The sequence below is a fragment of the Melitaea cinxia genome, chromosome 3 (assembly GCF_905220565.1).
Source record: "Melitaea cinxia chromosome 3, ilMelCinx1.1, whole genome shotgun sequence".
Taxonomy (NCBI): Eukaryota; Metazoa; Arthropoda; class Insecta; order Lepidoptera; family Nymphalidae; genus Melitaea; species Melitaea cinxia.
In genome coordinates this window covers 12,328,815-12,350,641 of record NC_059396.1, presented here as the reverse complement: position 1 = coordinate 12,350,641, position 21,827 = coordinate 12,328,815, and the positions used below count along the sequence as shown (strand labels likewise).

Sequence of the window (21,827 nt, the reverse complement as noted above, 5' to 3'; positions counted from 1 at the left end):
TATTCACATTCATGGGCTTGACGCTTCAGCCTGTAATATCCCACTTCTGGTCATAGGCTTCTTTCCCCATGTAGGAGAAGGATTAGAGCTTAATCCATAGGGCGGATATAGTCCTTACTATGAGTAACGATCGCTATCAATGTATACGATATCAACCGGGACCGACGGCTTAACGTGCTCTCCGAGGCACGGTGGGGAGACCCACAAGGACTGCACAAACACCCAGACCACGGCAAACACCTGTATGCCTAATACAAATGTTTGTCACGTGTGGGGATCGAACCCGCAACCGCAAGCGCATCAGGCACAATCCATAGCTGTCATCTTTGCGCCGATGCAGCTTAATAGTTTCTAATTTCTATGACTGCATGGTACCTAGGCCAACTTTTTAAAAATAATCAACGGCAATGTTTTAGTTATAAAAATACTGTTGTTGTATAAAAAAAAAACAAGTGTGCTTTAGACCACACGACTCAAGTAAAACTTCTTTAGTTACTTACTTAAGTTATATCTTTCTCTCAAATTCCATTCGCCTCACCCAATCACATCTTTCAAAGCGCTTTCGTCACGCATTCACCAGTTAACTCTCCAAGTCAGGCGTGCGTAAAGAAGTTTAACTTCAATTTTATGTAAGTATTAAGTATTAATTGCCTGGACAGACTTCGTTCTGTCAAAAGTTAATAGTAAAAATATATATTTTTTTAACTATTAAAACCTTGCGTGGGCCTTAAGGAACCTCAAACAATCACTTCGCCAAATCAAATTAATAGTTATAATACAGTTGCTATAAATTAAAAACATGAACACACATAACTATCTTAAATCTTTAACAATAAGGAAAAAAATATATGATATAAGTCCTAGAGAGAACGTGGATTCATACTATTCCTGGCACATGGTTTGGGGTTAAATAAAATTACTTAGCAGGTTCAGGTTTCCGTTGCACCACGTGGCTCCGCACACGCAGCACTACCTTTATAGGTTGGTGCCGTAAAAGGGCGTCATCTGCAGCCATGGGAGTCGTAATGGAGGGTAGGATGAACTGCCGACGTTGATGCAAGAATGAAGAACTTCTCCCTTTGGTTGGAACTGGTCCCTTGGGATGCGGAACCGTATTCTCTTATTACCGGCGCATTATTAGAATCGGAAACGTTGGGGTCCTAGCGTAAACCTTAACAATCGCTACGCCACGTAGTCACACCTAGGAGCAACAAGCCAAGGTTCCTGGAAGGTCACACCAGAAGGTGAACCTTTCCGTAGCCGACCCCAATATCTCTGGGTTGACACGGAACAATCATTGTACAAAATAAAATAAATAAAACATCTTAAAATAATTTAAATTAGTGCAAATCTCGTCACGACCAACAATACATAACACACATTTTAAGCAAGAACTTAATCTAAATCGTAGAGTGACAATAACTCACCCAACAAATCGCACCCTGAATCTGGCCGTGGCTGAAGACGAGAAAAAGGAAGAACCTATGCAACCACATACGCAAGAGGCAAACCACGTCACACGGACCGCGCTAATAAACGACAACCACCTAGCAGAAAAAAAGAGGAATACGCAACCATAACAAATGAGTAACATTATATATGTTACAAACAAACAAAAACAAATGTGGTAAACAAATCCGAAGCAACACGACCGATAACATTTGTAACTTTTAAGTTTAAAAAAAGTTTTAAAAGAAGTATAGAGTAATAATGTGATTCAAAAATACTTACATATGAAAGGTTACGCCATCTTTTAGGAAATTTGACGTGACTCATCTCTTTTTGCAGCAAAAAACAGAACAATTCGGCATTTTTTGAAGAATGATGATTGAATCGTGCAACTAGATTTAGTCTAGTGAGCAGTGCGGCTGCAACTAGTTTTATTGTACGCGTAGGACCACTTGGGCTTATACTTTGATAGAGGGGAACGCCTGTGTATAGCCACTCCCCTCCATGTTGCTCTATGTCTTGGTGAGTAAGGTGACCCAGAGCTACTGGGGGGGATTCTTTTGGTGTTACAGGCGTCTATAAGCTACGGTAATCGCCTACCATCAGGTGAGGCGTACGCTTGTTAGCCGACCAAGTTATAAGAAAACCTTTAATCTGTTGGCGTTTCTATTAAAGTTTTTGAAAGGTACAATAAACGACATATTATCAACTGATACGGCTAGTAGTTAGGTTACGAGAAGGCCTTCAAAGCTATTGAGATTTATGATATACTAGAACTCATGCTAAGAGGCCATATTTATCGGATATCGAAGTGAAACTTTTTTAGAATCGTTGTGATTTGAAACTCGATGAAATAAAAACGCATCACGATAAAGTAACAAAAATGTATAGAAGAGAATGAGATAGAATACATTACTGGTTATAATTGTGTTTGCAAGCAAATGAAAAAAACCGACTTCAATTATATCGACAAGTAATACAACGTAGGTAGGCGAAAAAATAGTCAAGTAAATACGCATTATCAAAGATTACTCCAAAAGTTGTGATCAGATCTTAATGAAATTTAAATGTAGCCACATGATAAACATCAGCTTTCGATTAACTTACAAATCATCAAAATCGGTACATCCAGTAAAAAGCTATGAGTTTTCGAGAGTTTCCCTCGATTTCTTTGGGATCCCATCATCAGATCCTGGTTTCCTTATCATGGTACTACACCAGGGATATTCCCTTTCCAACAAAAAAAGAATTATGAAAATTGGTTCATAAACGACGAAGCTATCCCAGAACATACATTATATATATATATGTACACATATATACGGTCGAATTAAGTAACCTCCTCCTTTTTTTAAAGTTGGTTAAAAACACGTAAGCAACGGGTTTTTTGTAACGCTTACAACATTTTTTTACCGAGGTCGTGTTCATTGCCGATAAAACAGATCTCAATGATCATACGACTTTTTAGAAGTTTCACTTTTGTTGTTTGTGAATTGCACACGTACACTTTTTTAGAAGTGTATGTTGTGCATCTAATAAGATGTCAAATTTTAGTAAAAAAGAAACGATTTAGAACTGTTATGTGAAAAACTATTTTCTTGTTCTTCATAATGAAAACAATAATACAATGGTAAATCTAACAAAAAGTTGTCAAAGTTTCTCTTTAGACAAAAGGGTTTTTTATTTATTTATTTATTTATTTATTTACTGATACACCAACAGCATAACATACTAAACATTACAATATCACGTTCATGTACATAGTCCGGTATGCATGCCAGTTACGGGTGCATACATCACTCGCCTTAGAAGACATTAATTAACAATTTTAGAGTTGCAGCAAATCATAAAAATATAGCAGAAGTATAACAATTAAAAAAAAAAGAATAGTATAAATAGTATAAATATCAAATTAAACATTATATTTATGAGCAGAAATGTGCGGTAAGTTTTTTTTTTAGACTTGTCCCTGAATCATGAAAGATATCAAAGTCTTTAATTGACGCGGAAAATCGATTGTACTCAGAACACATCCTTGATAATGGAGAATGTTTAAGAGCATTTGTTCTACCTACATGTTCAACAAGTATGTTAATAATGGGCTTTCGTGGATATCTGTACGGGATTTTAAAATTTATTTTATCAAGCAATTCACCGCATGCAATCTGTCCCGATATCAGCTTTTTGAGGAATGTTAAATCTAGTATTATGCGGCGATTATAAAGTGAAATCATTTTAAAGTGTTTCAGCCGTAAGTCATAGGTGGCCTTATGAGAGATGTCCGAAGTGAGTGGTTTTTGAAAACTATTCATATTTAAAATTAAGAAATAAAACGAGAAACATGTTGCTGATTTGGAGGCAGTTATATTTCTGACTCTAATAAAGTATATTATTCATGTCTCTTCAAAACAAGTCCAATAACTAATTAACATCTATGTTTTTGTCTCCATGCTTAATTCTATGAACTGCCCGGTGGCAAGTCTAAGACGAAGGTCTGGGTGCATGCATAACTAACCTACGACTTATTTTTATACAGGACTAGACTTTCAAAAAAGGAGAAGGTTCTCAATTCGATTGTTTTTTTTTTCTTTTGTTAAACCCTTTTTCGTAGTTATTTTTTATCTATTAATTTAGTTATTACCAATAAAATTACAAATAAATACAGTACAATTATACGTTGCAACAAAAACCGCTTATAAAAAAAGAGGCTTATACTGTTGCGGAACCTTCGATGCACCCAGAATTAGTAATTTCAATTTGCGATTTATGTATTTACATTATATACCTAATATAAAAATATCAACAATTAGATTTATTTTTTGAATATATTATTAAGTTATTTAAAAAATATGAAATATCTTAACAAATATTTATTTATCCTACCCATCAGGGCTGGTCAAAATTTTTACACCTTAGAACTGTTGTGTTAAAATTTCAATATGGCTTTATAAGCACAAAATTGTGTTTGCTTGCAAGCGAAAAAAAACGGACTTCAATTACATCGACTAATACAATGTGGGTAGACGAAAAAATAGTCAAGTAGAAAAAAACTGCAGTTATAGGGACTGCCGATAGAAGTGAAAAATCAAAATATTTAGTATTAAAATTGGCATATCTATGACGCAAATACACGAGATTTCACCCTGGGTGGGTAAGTAAAAGCGATTAACGTGCACATGGCCGCTGCGCGTGCGCCAGTCATGAGCATATCAGTGACGCGAGCCCATAAGATTTTCCATTACCAAAAGTGCCCAACGTGGCTAAAGAAGTCTTTACTTCAAAAAGATTCATCAGATCGTAATCAAATTTATATGCGGCCCCATGATATGAACCAGCTTTTGATTAAAAAATAAATCATCAGAGTTGGTAAGCTCAGTAAGAAGTTATGAGGATATTATACAACAAATGTCGATGAAAAAATAATCAAGTGAATATGCATTATCATTATCATTATTTATATAATAAAACTAAGTTGATAAAATGTGCGTGCCGATAAAACTTAAAAAGGATTCCCGGCACGATAAAGGGACTTATATAGTGTGATAGCCCTGTATCCCCCCTCAAACAAGAAAGTTCCCGTTTTAACCTAAAGGGCGTGTTTTTAAAGATATAAGGGCTTTTCCAACTCTTCAACTTGGAAATTAAGTGGAGTGGCGCCATCTGTTGTCGAGTATTTGAACTTCATTAAGAACAACGATTATTTGGGTTGCAAATCGAAAGGCGCTGTGAGCATTTGCAGCACTTGTAGTAATGGCGCGAAATTTAAAAATCCAATTTCAATAAAGTCATAAATTACATTTATTACTATAATAAAGTTATTAAATTTTGTGTATTTATACAGCAGTAGCTAACTAATGTATTGGTTTAATAATAAAAAAATTAAGTTGGATTAAGTTAAAGCGACATAATTTTAGTTATTTAAATTAGTTCTGAAAACATTTTAAAATTTAAGTTTTTAAATTTCGCGCCTTTACTACGTATGCTACAGCTGCAGAACCTATTGTTACGGAGGACGATAATATCGAGAACATTCTAGAAGGTGTGAGAAAGAAAATATTCTAAAACTTTCACGAATGTCCTAGAGCCTAGCTCTCTGAATATATAAGAGCCCGGTGACGTCCGCCAGAGTTAGTTCGGTTTGAACAGCGAAACATGCGATTTCGAATCGAAAAGGAAAGGAGTTATTTAAAAAACAATCAGGGATTAGAAATTTTTGTTAAATACCCATGCAAAGCCGGGGCGGGAAGCTAGTTAGAGATAACTCATAAACTACTTTTCGCTTATTGATCCCCGTTTCGATTTTAAAAAAGGGTCATCGAAATCCGTCCACCCAGTCAAAAGTTATGAGTTATCACACATGAAAAAACAGTTTAATTGATAAACTCTTCCTTTTTTAAAGTCAGTTAAAAATGCAATGAGCTTACCAACTAAATATTTGATAAATAAATATGGAATATTATTTTTAATAACATTATAAAATTTAGCTAATAAAATATAGATAGTGTGAAAACACTAAAATAATACAAAAATTTTACTCTGGTCAAAGTTTGACAACTCATGAACTGACTATTTTACTATATCTGTGAATGTCAATTTTTGTCCTTTCATGTTGACGTCGGTTCTTTGCGAACGTCGAGCCCGCAGTTGAGCCCTTCAAATAATCAAAATGGTACTTAAATCTTTAAAATTAATAAAAATCTCAAAGTTTTTTTAACTATATTATTACGAAGTGTTAGTTTAAAATTCATTAGATTGACTGTGAACTGTTTATTTCGTTGCAAATTATGACCAGTGTTTTAATTTCAGTCGCTCGTAATACCGGACAAGTTTCAACATATTCTTCGTATCATGAATACGAACATCGATGGCAAACGTAAAGTTATGTTTGCTATGACTGCTATCAAGGGAGTCGGGCGCAGGTATTCAAACATTGTGCTGAAAAAAGCTGATATTGATCTTGACAAACGTGCTGGAGAATGCACAGAAGAAGAGGTTAGTAAAATACTACCTTCCTATTTCCATTTGTATTAAGTTAAGAATGTGGTTAAAAATTTCAAAATCGTTAAATTTGCATGGTTATTTTGTAAAAATAATAATGTTAAATGGTTAAAGCTTAATGTTTTAAATAAAATCTTTTACAAATAGTAATTAATGTAAACATTTAAATATTACTAGTATTATATAGGTTGTATTTTAATCCATTAACTTTGTAGACTTTCTTTATTTTGACATTGTTCGTTCGTTCGTTAAATGGCAGTACAATTTAAATCTTGGCACTAATATAATATTTATTGTTTATATTACTAAATTATATTTGTTCTATTTGTTTTAGGTCGAAAAAATTGTGACTATTATGTCCAATCCTAGACAATACAAAATTCCAGACTGGTTTCTCAACAGACAAAAGGACATTGTCGATGGCAAGTACAGCCAATTGACCTCGTCTAACTTGGATTCCAAGCTCCGTGAAGATTTGGAAAGATTGAAGAAGATCCGTGCTCACAGGGGTATGAGACATTACTGGGGCCTCCGTGTACGTGGTCAGCACACCAAGACTACTGGCAGACGCGGTAGGACTGTGGGTGTATCTAAGAAGAAGTAAACAATAATAAATAATTAAATTTCCAAATAAATCTTTAATTTCGTTGTTTTATCTTCTATCACTATAATTTACACCAAAGTTAAGGGACAAAAATGTGGTTTTAACAAAAAATGGACATCAGTATGGTTCATACAAATAGATACTTATTTCTATTTTTTTTAAACCTAAAATGATTGCTGTAATTTATATAATTCTTTGTTATATAAATAATTTCTATTTTTTTTAAATCAAAATTGCTGTAATTCATAAAATTCTTTATGTTATATAAATATACTAGATGACTTAACCCACTTGTCCACTTCGTTGGGCGTTAATTATTTTGTTGATTAAAATATATAGTATTTTCATCTTGTTCGCATTTGATCAGACTTTTACATATACTATTATTTTTCATTGAATTTTTTGTTCAATAAAAATAAAAAATAGCCTATATCACTCCTGAATAGTGTACCTTTTTGTCAGTGCAAGAATTTTCATGATCGGATCAGTATTTGTGAAGATTACCCCCTACAAACAATCAAAGTTAGAAACTACCTCTTTTATAATATTAGTATAGATATAAAAGCTCTTAGTTTAAAATTTTTATGCACTTGTTATCCAAGTAATAATACACAATTAATATTTCTCCTGGTACATAACAGAATTACGATTTATTTCGATAGAAGTTACACCATTATTGGAATAATTTAAGTAATTGAAAATTTTGTGCTAATATCAACCCTTTTTAAAAAAGAAATAAGCCAACTAAACTTTTCTGTTAGTAAGATAATAATAAAATAGGTAATTTTGTTTTTAATTTTTACAATTGTTCACTAAATCTCAATTTAAGCTGACAATGAGCTAAAATGTAGTTGATATGCATACATACTAGAGCTGAATCGGTTGATCATTTCTTGCAACCCGGGTTGATCACGACCCATTGGCAAGATGAAAGAGCCAAAATGACTCGGTTGCGGGTCACTATGAGGACCTGTACGGTTGTTTGACTAACCGGCAGACCCGCGTCAAATGAGCGAATCTCGTACAGTAACAGTTAACACTAATAACCATATATGCATAAGACACCATGTGAAATGTAGTCTGCTACGGTGCTAATATGTTTTATTGTAGTACTACTAATTACAACTTAATAACACAATTTAACAATGAAGTGCTTAAAATGCTGATTTTAAAATAACCAAAAAACGATAATTTTACTAATTGTCACGTAGGAGTGTGGCCATCATAAAGTTGTAAACATCTGGATAATATTTTATATTACATATTTATGTTAATAGTAAGTAAATCTTTTCAAACATTTGAGTTGAAAAAAGGTTAAAATTTAAATAACAGATTATATAATAATATACTTGGGTTAAATACAATTGTTTCTTTTTGATATCGGTGACTCGATCATAATATGCATATGGGTGATCCTACCAAAGTGATTCGATCAATCTTGACCAACACAGCTCTAACACATACTATAATGTGCTAGATATTCATTTCAGTATTAATGGATATCTGAGAGAAAAACAATCTTTTATTACTAGATTACATTACATCTTGTGTGTACAAGGAAAAGTATTATTAAAGTTCTGTAAAATCTTAATTTAAAATAGTAAAAATTTTAATTTATTTGTCTTTTAAATTGGGTTTATTTAAAAGACAATTCTTTTCAGATTTTCCTATGCACTCTTAAACAAAAAAGATGGTTAAACTTTACTACACAAAGGTTTTTAAATCATTTAGTGATAGTTCAATTGATCCACGAATTTTAAGATCTGTATCTGTAATTGTATATCTGGGTCTAATAATTTGTAATTGTATCTACAGATATGCATATTAATTTTCTGGCACACCATTTTATATTTTATTATTTATATTTATTTATTTGTATTAAATTTATATATTAGCTTAAATGTAAGTATAAAAACATAGGATTGTGATGTTTTGATAATACATTTATTAAATTAACTAAAATATCATTAACAACTTAGTTCAGTAAGTTTATGATCATTCATACTGAGCAATAATAACCATCATATAAACTCCAGCTAAAAGTGCCAGTATTTCTTTAAGGGACTGTGAGAATTTGTTATTCGATCCTTCCAAAAGTTCAGGAATTACAGAAACAGTTGCAATGTATATAAAACCTCCAGCTGTAAACGGTAGGATGAGAGATGACACAATTCCATCACCAGAACCTTGTAAATATATAGATAAGAATGTACCAGATATCGCACCAAAGGCTGTCAATAGTTGCAACATCATAGCCTTCCTTCTTGAACATCCTGACTGAACTAGAATAGCAAAATCTCCTATTTCATGAGGAATTTCATGCAACAAAATAGTGACAGTGGTAATTAGGCCTATATTTTGCCCAGCAATATATGAAGCTCCTATTGCCAAGCCATCAGTGAAATTGTGGGTAAAATCAGCAGCAAGGTTGAGATATCCTGCTATTTTTATTTCTTCTTTCTTATTTTTGACAGATTTTTTAGATTTATCATCATGCTTTTTTTTGTCTGTACTATGAGAATGTCCATGTCCTCCACTAAATAAACGTACTGTTTTTTCGACAACAAGAAAAGTAATAATTCCTCCAAGTACTCCTAGGCCAACTGTCATATCATGGGGTCCATGTTGGGCTCCATCGTCATCATGAGAGTGGCTGTGGCTGTGTCCTCCACCATCACTATGGGGTATAAGAGCATGTGGAATTAAGTGTAAAAATGCGTCGCCGAGAAGACCGCCAGATGCAAATGACAACAAAACCTTTAATAGAGGTTGTTTTTCAACGGTACCGTCAATTGGTATAAAAAATAGTATGAAAAAGGGTATTATGCTTATAACAACTGTAGAACCTAAAGCTTTCACATATAAATCATAATCTGGGTCTAGGTTGTTTTCCTGCTTTGTATTTAATTTTTCATTGACAGTTTTACTATACTTAAACGCCGGGGGTTCGTCTCCATGGGAATGTGAGTGCGTATGAAGCTGGCCCAAAACTATTGTTACTGTTGCAGCCGTTGCAATTGATAGTAATATAATTTTATGTAATTTAGACATTGTAACTAACAAATTCACTTTCACATTAAATAAAAATAATTTTTTTATTTCAAACTTATCATGTGAGTGTGATGGTCTATTTTCATGAATATGAATTATGACAAATGTCTTAATGTCATGGAAACAGGGTGTGACGTGACAATTGCGTTTTTTTTTTTTTTTTTTTTTTTTTTTTTTTTTTTTTTTTTTTTTTTTTTTTTATGGACTGCACGTTAGTGCATTGCCAATGACGAGCAGGAATTAAGAAAAATGTTCAAAAATTGTGGATAACGGACAAGAGGAATTTATGAGAGGATTCAGAACAGGATAGGAAGAAACAAAATAATATATTTTATGATGAAAAGGAAAAAATAAAAATAAATAAAAAAACATATACAGTATATTAAATGTCTATATTATTAAGAAATATATAATCCAATAGAATTTTATATATATCATACTTTCTAGAAGACAATAAACAATTTATAGATGTAGGAAAAGGAATTTTATATTTAATCAGTGACTCTAGGAAACGGGAGCGGTTGAAAAGTGGACAAGAGAATAAAAGATGGTTAATATCCCCCGTTTCATAACCACAAAAACAGGACGGACTGGAAATAATTTTAAATCTAGCCAGATGGTGTGGAGAACAAGTGTGACCAAGCCTTAGTCTCGATATTATGCTACAGCCTTTTCTATTAAAATCCATATTATAAAACCATGGTTTTACCAAAATTTCAGATTGTAAACTATAATAATACGTTCCTTTTTGCCTACTACTATGATCATAGGACTCTTGCCACGACTTATCCATACAAAGTTTGGGCAAAGTTAATAAATCTGGGTAGGAAATTTTATATGGAAAAAGGTCACCACTTATTGTAGCTTCTCTAGCCAGAGTATCTGCTCTAACATTTCCCTCTATTCCACTATGGCTAGGGATCCAAGCAAGCGTTATTAAAATGCCTTTCTCAGTGCACTCCGTTAATAATTGTCTAATGCCAAATATATAAGGATGCTGTTGTTTAATTTTAAAAGGATTCTTGACAAGAGCTTGAATAGAACTTAATGAATCTGTGAAAATTATGGATTTTTTAAGTTTAGCTAACCTTATATATTCTAAAGCTTTTAAAATGCCTAAGCATTCCCCAGAGAATACTGTACATTCAGGAGGGAGTTTGATTTTTTGAACAATATTATATTGAAAGTGAAAAACTCCTACTCCGACATTACTATTGGCAAAATGTTTTGACGCATCTGTGAAAATATAATGATAATCGCTAAATCGTGTTTTAATTATTCTTTTAAATTTTTCATCAGCCCTAAAAGAATTTGTTTTTTCTATGTCAAAGTTTACAACATTAGGACTAGAAGTAAGGGCATTGTATGAACAAGAGAAAATTGGTAAATTACAAGAGCTTTGAATTGGAGCGGAAAGAGATTTCAATTTAAAATAACTTGTAACTAAACACGGGTTTGGTTTATTTGTCCAATACGAACTATTAGAAACAAAGTAAGCAAGTTGTTGGAGCTTTGCAATAATTGGATGATCAGTGACTTGAAGGCAGCGAAAAAGGTATTTGTCTGCCAAATATTGACGACGTAAATGCAAAGGAGGGTCACAGCATTCAGCCTGTAAAGCATTAATAGGGCTAGTTTTCATGGCCCCACAGATGATCCTAAGACATTTACTTTGAATTTTATCCAATGCTTTAAATCCCGACATTGACCCAGGTTCTAGCAAGAAGGTGCCATATTCTAATATGCTACGTATTAATGCGTTATATATCAATTTTAAGTAAAAGGGATGGGCACCCCACCATACACCTGCAAGACATCTCATAATATTTAGATTTCTCTCACATCTATTTATAATAAAATTAAAGTGAGGAGTTCCTGAAAGCTTTTCGTCTAAAATAATACCTAAAAATTTATGATGGTTTTTTTGCGGTATAATACTATTGTCATAAGTCACATGAAGTAATGGAGCTCTACGCATTCGATGAAAAAGAACGACGGAGCTTTTTGGTGGTGATAAATCGAGACCATGATTATCTAACCACCGTTTAAGATAACACAGAGATTCCGTTAATTTCGCAGACGCATCATCAATATTATTTCCTTTTATGTATAAAAGTAAGTCATCCGCATATTGCAAAACATCAACATTCTTGTCAATTGCTAAATCTAAATCATGGGTATACAAATTGAACAACAAGGGGCTTAAAACTGACCCTTGAGGTAAACCTTTGGTGAGGATTCTTAAATATTTTTGGTTATTATTGTAAAAAATAATTGATCTATCAGTAAGCATATTTATTATAAATGAAATAATTTTGCTGGGGATTTTAAGACTGAATAATTTTTGTCTTAGTATTGATACAATGACATTATCATAGGCATTCGACAGATCTAGGAAGGCTGAAAGCACAAATTTATTTACAGAAAAAGCTAATCTTATATCCGAAGTATATATACCTATATTGTCGTACGTGCTTTTATTTCGCCGAAAACCAAACTGGGACGAAGAAAGAAGAGAGTTACTTTCTACGAACCACTCAAGGCGATTTTTAACTAAATGTTCAATTATTTTTAAAAGGACTGATGAAAGAGCTATGGGGCGATATGAGGATGGGAGGAGAGGATCCTTGTTTGTTTTTAATATAGGGATAATAAGTTGACATTTCCATTCTAATGGGATATTGCCAGACTGAAAAATAGTGTTTAATATTTTTAGGTATATTGTCAAACTATTGTCATTAAGATGGGAAATAAATGAGTAATATATACCATCAGGTCCAGGGGCAGAGTCTGAGACATAAGATAATACATTTTTTAATTCCGTTTTGCTAAAGGAAGAATTTAATCCTGGAGATTCGTCATGTTCGTCTGCTATGCTATTTTTGTCTAATAGGTTAATATTTATGTTAACTGTTGGAGGAGCAAGTTTATCTAGAAAATCATTTGCTATACTGCTGGGGAGTGATACAGAATGGGTTGTATTATATGCTGACTTGAATCTTCTTATCTTTTTCCATACATCTGATGGAGGAGTATGAGGAGATAAGGAGGAGCAGAAATTTCTCCAACCATCACATTTTTTTCTTTTAAAAAGTAATCTAGTACTGTTTACAATATTTTTTAATGACAGATAGTTTTCCAAAGACATATTGTTATTATATTTTTTTTCAGCCTGTTTTCTTTTTTTTATAGCTTCCGTACAATCTTTATCCCACCAAGGTGGACTAGGAATATGAGAAGTTTCATTTTTCACTGGGAAGATTTCATTAGCACTTTCAATCAAGACATCCGTGAAAACAGGAGCATCAATAAGTGCATCATTTGACAATAATTGTAGCAATTTTGTATCTACTTTATTACTAAATTGCTCCCATGTTTCTGATGTAACATTATTAAGATTATATCTAGGGAGCAGTTTTATGTTCTGTTTTGGTATATTTACATTATTAATAGCACAAGAAGTGATTACAGGAAAATGATCACTTCCATAGGTTGAACTTAATACAGAACATGTTAATTGTGGCACAAACTGTGGAGAACAAATAGTTAAGTCCACCACGCTTTTACCTTCAAAAGGCAGAGTCCGCCTTGTAGGCTCTCCAGAATTAATAATACACAAATTATTTACATCAAGAATATCTAAAAGCTTTTTACCATAACTGTTACTTACTGAACTACCCCAGGACTGATGCTGGCAGTTAAAATCCCCTGTTATTATTAACGGCTTTGGAAATGATGCTAAAATATTATTTATTTCATTTAAAATATTATTAGAAATATGAGACATATATACAGACACAAAAGATATGTTATGTACACTTATAGCTAAAATAGAAAGTTCAGAACTATGTACAGGAATATTAATTAAATTAAAAGGAACGTTTTTCTCAATGAGAAAGGCTACTCCGCCAAAACCATCTAGTCTATCTTCTCTGATGGTATTATAATTACGAAACCTAAGATTATTACTTGGCCTAAGCCAAGTTTCTGAGATAGAAAATAAAAAAGGTTTATAATTATTTAATAAATAAATTATGTCGTTTTTTTTATTAATTACACTTCTGGCGTTCCACTGTATTATTATCTGGGAACTGTCCATTTTGAATTATATTTATGATACACTGTATTAAAGGGGCAACGATGGACGGTAAACTTTTGTTGTTTTGTAAGTAACTCTGTAATAGTGAAAGCACATCTGAAATTTTGGCAAAATCATTTTTAGAGTTAATGATATCTACTGGAGTTGAATTTTTTTCAAATTCATTGAATGAAAATTCTTTTATTATATTTTTATGAGCAATTTTATCATAACCTATATTAGGCTTAATAGGATCCCGAGGTCTAGATATAAATGTTTTTTTGTATGATTTATTAGGATTTTGGCTAATATTTACTTCTTTACTAACTTCTGAATAAGATTTGTATGATGCTGGTATCTCTTTATTAGCCTCTGCATATGATACACACTTTTCAGCCATATGTAATTTAATAGATTTTTGCCTATTGAATTCAGGGCACGCTTTACTATTTGCCATATGGTTGCCAGAACATAAACAGCAAAAATAATTATCATCATTGGCATTGCATGATTCTGATGTGTGCTCCTGACCACACTTTAAACACCTTGGCTTAGACCTGCACTGCAATTTTGTGTGTCCATAACGACAACATTTGTAGCATTGGATTGTGGGAAAGATGTAAAGCTCGACTGGAAGAGAATTGTAACATATAAAAATTCTTTTTGGGAGGACCCTGCCATCAAAATAGATTACTACTGATTGTGTGGGCTTCCACACAGTAGCGCCTTCAACAACAGTTTTGTAATTTAAACGTCTAACCTTTACAACTTTACCACAACCAATAGGTGTAGAAATATTTTTTATAATTTCTTCTGGGGACCATTCTATTGGCACACCCCTAACGATACCGATTCTAATAACATTAAAAGATGGTATAAAAGCGTGATAACTATTTTCAAGAAGCAGGCTATTATTTAAAAAAGAATTCGCATCTTTAAAATTATTAAATGCTACAGAAATTCGGTTTCGTCCTATCTTTTTCAAGCTGCCGTTAATAATATTATATATTTTATTTTTCATAAGGAAATCTCCGAATGTGATTGGGTGTAAAATCGTTCCATCGTTATCACCTTTTGTAATTTTTTGAACATGAATTAAATAAGGAGACACATCATTTTCATTATAAATATTTCTGCCTATGGGATTTTTAGAGACAGTGTTATCAGGTTGGAGCTGTGATTGTGGTACCGAAACGGGGACATTTTTATTATTTTCATTTTTATTCGTCTCATCTGATTTCTCAGACTCCGAACAATGACAACCAACTTTTTGGTTTCCCGCGTTTTTTCTAACTTTTTTATTACATTGTTTACAAATTTTATGAAGACGAGATCTCTTAAGTGGCTTTTTACTCATAGAGTGATCAGTTTCCATACTCGATTCATCGTAATCAATTGTAATAAAATTGCTAGGTTGCGGAATATATTGTGAATTAAAATCATTCCCGCCACCCGGGTCCGGAGGTTCGTTCATTCTATATAATAAATATTTACATACACTTACCGAAAATAGAAGAAAAACAAACTAAATACAAAACTAAAACTAAATAACTAAATATATACACTTTACACCTGATCTGAACTATATTTAAAGTAATTTTAATAGTAGCAAGAAAAAACACAACCGCGCGCGTTTAAGTTTCCCGCTCGTTTTTCGACAATTGCGTTATACTTCTTGGCACCAGCTAAATCATAAATCATCAAAATTTTCTTTTTTTACTTTACTGCATTGAACACAAGCAGTTTGGTTTTTTAGAAAAAAAAAAGATTTTGTCGATAATATTACTGTTGTATTATTGTACACTGATATAAAACTATCATTTTTAAGCAGATTGGGATGTGTAAGAGAAATTAAAGTCGAGGAATGCTGAGGCCTTAGGTTGCTAGTTTTTATATTAATTTGTTAAATTCAGACAATTGACAGTAGACGACCAATCGAAAAAGCTCGGGAAACGTCGAAAGAGCGGGAGTGTTTTTTTGTAATTTAAATTTTGAAAATATCTTTTATGGTTCATATAGGTGTAAAGTAGTGTAAATATTTGTTATTTTGGTTCTTTTTAGTTTCTATTTCGTAATTAGTGTAAATATTTCTTCGTAGGGTAAGTTTTTAATTCATTTATTTTGTTTTCCCCATGGGAGATGAACCTCCCGATTCTGGGGACACAGTCCCACAGGTATCTCATTATGTTACTGTTGAGCATTGTGAATCTCCTATGGATACGGATGTTAGGTTAAGTACTTTATGAAACAATTTTAAATCAAAATCAACCGTCCAACGTAGCCCAACCAATAATGATAAGTAATTATAAATAATTATATTAGTCATAATGGACAGTTACTCCAAGGCAATTCAGTGGAATTGTCGTAGTGTAAATAGTAAGAAAAGAATATTATCCATATTATTAAAAAGTATCATCCCACCATAGTATGTCTTCAAGAAACTTGGCTAAAACCTGAATCCATTTTTAAAGTTCAAGGATATTCTTGAATTAGAGAAAATAGAACTGATGGCTATGGTGGTGTTGCAATATTAGTAAAACATCCTTTTCCTTTTTCTCTTGTAAATATTTCTTCTCATGATAAAAATTTCTTAATCATTGCTATCATTGTAAATAACATTTGCTTTGTCTCTATATATATTCCTCATCCTTCTTCTCAAATTTTAAAAGAAGTTAAAAATATTTTAGTATCTTTTTCCAAACCTATACTTGTTTTAGGTGACTATAATGCTCAATACCAGTCATGGGGTAGTTCAAATAATAATAACTATGGACGTGAAGTGTTGAATATTGTAAATTCACTTAATCTTTGTATTTTAAAAAATTGCGCTCCTAGACGAAGAACCAATATTAATATGAAGGTAAAAGTGCTCCTGACCTTTCCATTTCTTCACCTAGTTTAGCCTCATCATGGATTTGGCAAACCTTAAGCTCCACTTATGGCAGTGATCACTTCTCCATTTTAATAAATTTACCTTTTACAAATTTCAATAAAACTAAAACTTCTTTTCGAAGTAAATATCAGTTGGCTAACGCAGACTGGGATTTATATAAAGCTACCCTAGATAATAAGATCTCAACTCTTTCCATCTTAAGCCAAGGTGATGAGTATCTGAGTTCTGAAGCTTTTGCTCATGCTATTATTGAGACTACTGACGAAGTTTTTCCATCAAAGAAGCCTTTCTCAAATAATATTCCATTGCCTCCCTGGTGGGACAGTGAGTGTTCCTGGGTTGTCAAAGAAAGGAAGGAAGCGGAATTAAATTATAATTTATTAAGTTCAGAAGAAAATTTTGATATATGAAATAATGCTATTATTGCCACTAAAAAAATATTCAAAAGAAAGATATGGGAAGGATGGAAAAGTTTCTGTGACGCTACCTCACCTGAAGTTAAACCATCTTTTGTTTGGCAAAATATTAAACGTTTCAGATCGGCTTTCAAGAATTCATCCCCCAGTTTACCGTCTACTATGTCTGATCAATTTTTGGATAATTTGGCTTCTCCCATTGTCCCTCAACCAGAACTAATTTATAGCCCGATTTCTTCTATACATAGAGCCATAGAGCATAGTAATACTTACAGAAAACTAGGATGAAGTATACTTGATTCATGTACAGAAAAGCTCATGAGAATATATTTATCAAAATAACAATAATGTCAATGACATCGGTGACAGTTTGCCTAATTCCACAGGCTATAATTACAATTATACCTCCGACGTTCTTAACGCCCCCTTAACACAACCTGAATTGAAAGGAGTTTTAACAAATGTTAAGGATTCTACACCCGGGAAAGATGGTATAATGTATTCCTTTTTTACTCATATGAGCGATACATATCTTTTATATTTTTTGAATATTTTAAACTCTGTTATGGAATCTGGAAAAATTCCACCACAATGGAAAGAGCAGGAGATAATTCCTATATTAAAGCCCAATAAACCTGCTGATAATCCTTCATCATATAGACCAATAGCACTTTATTGTTGTTTTAAAAATTGCTGAACATTTAATTAAAAATAGGTTAGAGTGGTTTATAGAAAGTAATAAATTGTTATCAGAAAATCAATTTGGTTTTCGTAGAGGCAGAAGCACCATAGAGAGTCTGGCGATATTCATTACAGATGTTCGTCTGACTTTTTCTAATAATGATTCGGTCTTGGCAGCTTTTTTGGATATAAGCTCTGCTTATGACAATGTTTCCCTCCCAATTCTAAAACATAAACTCAATTAATTAAAACTTCTATTTATGTTAATAAATTTTATCTTGAGCATTTTATTAGAGCGTTCAATTACCCTTCGAGATTCTAGTGAACCTACTAGAATAGTTTGGAAAGGTATCCCGCAGGGATCAGTCCTAATTCCAATTTTATATAATATTTATACAAAAAATTTAGAGTATTCATTGGGCAACGATGTTAAGGTGCTACAGTATGCAGATGATTTGTTAATCTATATATATATATATATATATATATATATAAAAGCGAAAGGTCACTCACTCATCACGAAATTTCCGAAACTATAACACCTACAAACTTGAAATTTGGTAAGTAGGCTCCTTATAGGATGTAGACATCCGTTAAGAACGGATTTTACGAAACTCAACACTTAAGGGGATAAAACGTGGTTGGAAGTTTGTATGAAAGTCCTATATTTTTGAAGTAAGAGACTTGAAATTTAAAACAAAATGAAGGATGGTGTATTGACTCACTCATAATGAAATCTCTGAAAGTATAACAGCTTCAAACTTGAAATTTGGTAAGTAGGCTCCTTATAGGGCGTAGACATCCGCTAAGAACGGATTTTACGAAACTCGTCCTTAAGGGGATAAAACGGGGGTTGGAAGTTTGTATGAAAGTCCTATGTTTTTGAAGTAAGAGACTTGAAATTTAAAATGCATGCTCTATAGATGGTGAGGAGGTTCCAAATAATGCATCGTAATTTATATATATATAAAAGAGAAAGGTCCATCCATCGAGAATGGAAAAAGATGAAATTTGGCAGGGAGTAGATTATAGTTAGTAGACGTCCGCTAAGAACGCATTTTGCTATATTCCATCGCTAAGGGGGTTTAATTGGGGTTGATATTTTGTATAATACATATACAGCAGGGTTGGTTTAAAGGAAAATAACCGCGTTTGCAACCCAGTTCAAGAAATATTTAAAATATTGATCACTTATAAGCAGTATAACAAAATATATTGTTTACAATATCTAACCTTTACGTTACTAGAATACTTTTTATTTACCCCTGTCATCACGGAGTCATGGAGGAGCATGCTTTACGCTATTCCGTGGCATATATTTACGTAGAACCCCATTAAAAACTAAATTGCATGCAGTATATTTTATATATATTTACACTACAATACTATATTATTACTACATTATTTCATACCACAATTCTGAAGTATTCTGCGCACTTCACGCGGACGTAGTCGCGGGCAACAGTTAGTGTATTATAAAACAAAGACCCCAAACGTGTATGTTATTGTTGCCCTCAAAATCTACTAAACGGATTTTCATGCGGTTTCACCAATGGAGAGAGGGTTTCAAGAGGAAGGTTTACGGAACGGCTAAGCCGATTTTGATGAGATTTTCACTGGAAGTTTGCAGGGAAAACTTTGTGACACACTGACTTCAACACGGGCGCCGCCGCAGACACAGCTAGTTTGTAATATAAATAAGTTCATAGATAATGCTAAATTTGCTCTGGACTCTTCCCTTCATCAATCAAAAAACTGGCTTTTCCAAAATAATTCGGAACTTAAACCATCAAAAAGCACAATAGTATTATTTTCTAGATGCCGTGCACCGATGCCTCCCGTCCTCATTAAATATAATAATATTATAATTCCAGTGAAAAGTAATGTTAAATTTTTAGGTGTTTATCTCGATGCAAGACTCACTGGAGTTCTCCATATGGAATATGTGGTGGCTAAGTGCGAGCGGTTGTTAAATATAATAAGATATCTTTCAGGAGTGTGGTGGGGAGCGCATCCTTTGTCTTTAAAATCAATATATAATGCTATCATTAGAAATGTACTCGATTATGGTACCTTTCTTCTTGAACCCGGTAGTTCTTCTGGTTTTTCCAAAATGAATAGCATACGTAGGCAATATCTAGCAGACAAATTCTTCTTCCGCTTTGTACAGAACTCTAATCATCCACTTTTTAATAAACTCTAATTATTGTCAGAAATAGTTAACACCTCCGCTTATTGGAGACATAAGTCTTTACTCTGTTTAATAATTAGTTTTCGAAAATTTATCTCCATTCAATCTCCTGTTTATCGTTGTCCTTCACTTCTTTTATTCTCCTGTAGTTTTGAAAGTTTGACTATCTCACCTAATGTTTGTTTAAACTTGGGCATCAACAGAAATATCGTTAGTGCTAATTATGAATTTAATTCTGTGATAGACAATCATTTCCAAAGTTGGCATCGTATTTACACTGATGCATCGAAACATACTTCTCATGTTCACAAACAATTTAATATAGTCCAAAAAATTAAGTTTCCTCCTGAAACATTTGTTTTTACAGGGGAATGTTTCGGTATTCTCAAAGCATTAGAATACATTTTGTTAATGAAAATAGAAAAAGCCCTTATATTATCTGATTCTAAAAGCGCTTTAATGTCGATTCAAAGATATCCATTTCAATCTAAACCCATGTATCCTGTAATATTTAATATTAGAACTGCTTTACATAATTGTTTAAGAGGATATGTCGTGATGTTTGCTTGGATTCTAGGACACATGGATATTGTTGGTAATGTTCTAGCTGATCGTCTTGCTATTGAGGCTATGGTGTGCGGTGACATTCATCCTTACATTAATTACTGCCATGATTTGACTACGCTGCCTAGGTTCTATCTCTAGGAAGCTTGGAATAAAGCTTGGGAAACTAGTGGAAGCATCAAGGGGAAATTTTTTAAGTCTTTACAACCTAATATTTCTAGTAAGCCATGGTTTTCATCTCTGAGGTTTGGTAAACAAGTTACTTCATCAATTACTCGAATGAGATTGGCTCATGTATGCACACCTATACCATTTGGCCAGGTTTAATATAACTGATTCAAATATGTGTGCTTGTGGGCATGTACGTGATCTAGATCATATTTTCTTTGCCTGTCCTTGGAATGAAGTTTTTTCCTTTTATAATCATCTGGTCTCCATCCGTGTACCATTTCCTACTTCTATCAAATCTCTTCTTTCATGTTCTAGTTCTGATATATATACAGCTTTATCTATTTTCCAGTTAAATAATAATTTGAAATTATAAATCCTTATACTTATCCTATCGTAGTAATCCTATCTGATCCTTTTCCAATTCCGTGAGTAATGTCCTTTTAAATCGTGATAAAAGTTTCCCTGCTTTTGTCAGTGGAATATGCGCAAACCATGCGATGCCAAATAAAAAAAAAATTTTTTTTTGACATTTTAAGTGGGTTGAGTTACTTGATTAGTCAAGTTGTACCTATTTGTATATTGTTGAGTGTTTGTATTCAATTGAGTGTTTTGGCACAATATATTTGTTTATTTTTGTTTACTCTCTATTACTGATACAAGTAACAAAGGTTACAAAGGCTATATTATCATTTTAATAGTATTAACATGTCAAATTATTGTCAAACATGTAA

General features: G+C 32.8%; 2 protein-coding genes across 2 annotated transcripts; one reads left to right on the top strand and one right to left on the bottom strand.

Annotated features, from left to right (window-relative positions):
* Positions 1-6,016: 6,016 nt before the first annotated feature.
* LOC123669497 (40S ribosomal protein S18) lies at positions 6,017-7,078 on the top strand. The gene is made up of 3 exons (XM_045603102.1): positions 6,017-6,118; positions 6,256-6,441; positions 6,782-7,078. The coding sequence occupies exons 1-3, from the start codon at positions 6,116-6,118 to the stop codon at positions 7,049-7,051; spliced, it is 459 nt and encodes a 152-aa protein (XP_045459058.1). The 5' UTR covers positions 6,017-6,115; the 3' UTR covers positions 7,052-7,078.
* A 1,895-nt stretch (positions 7,079-8,973) lies between these two features.
* Positions 8,974-10,234, bottom strand: LOC123669496 (protein catecholamines up). The gene has a single exon (XM_045603101.1). The coding sequence runs from the start codon at positions 10,100-10,102 to the stop codon at positions 9,047-9,049; it is 1,056 nt and encodes a 351-aa protein (XP_045459057.1). The 5' UTR covers positions 10,103-10,234; the 3' UTR covers positions 8,974-9,046.
* Positions 10,235-21,827: the final 11,593 nt, after the last annotated feature.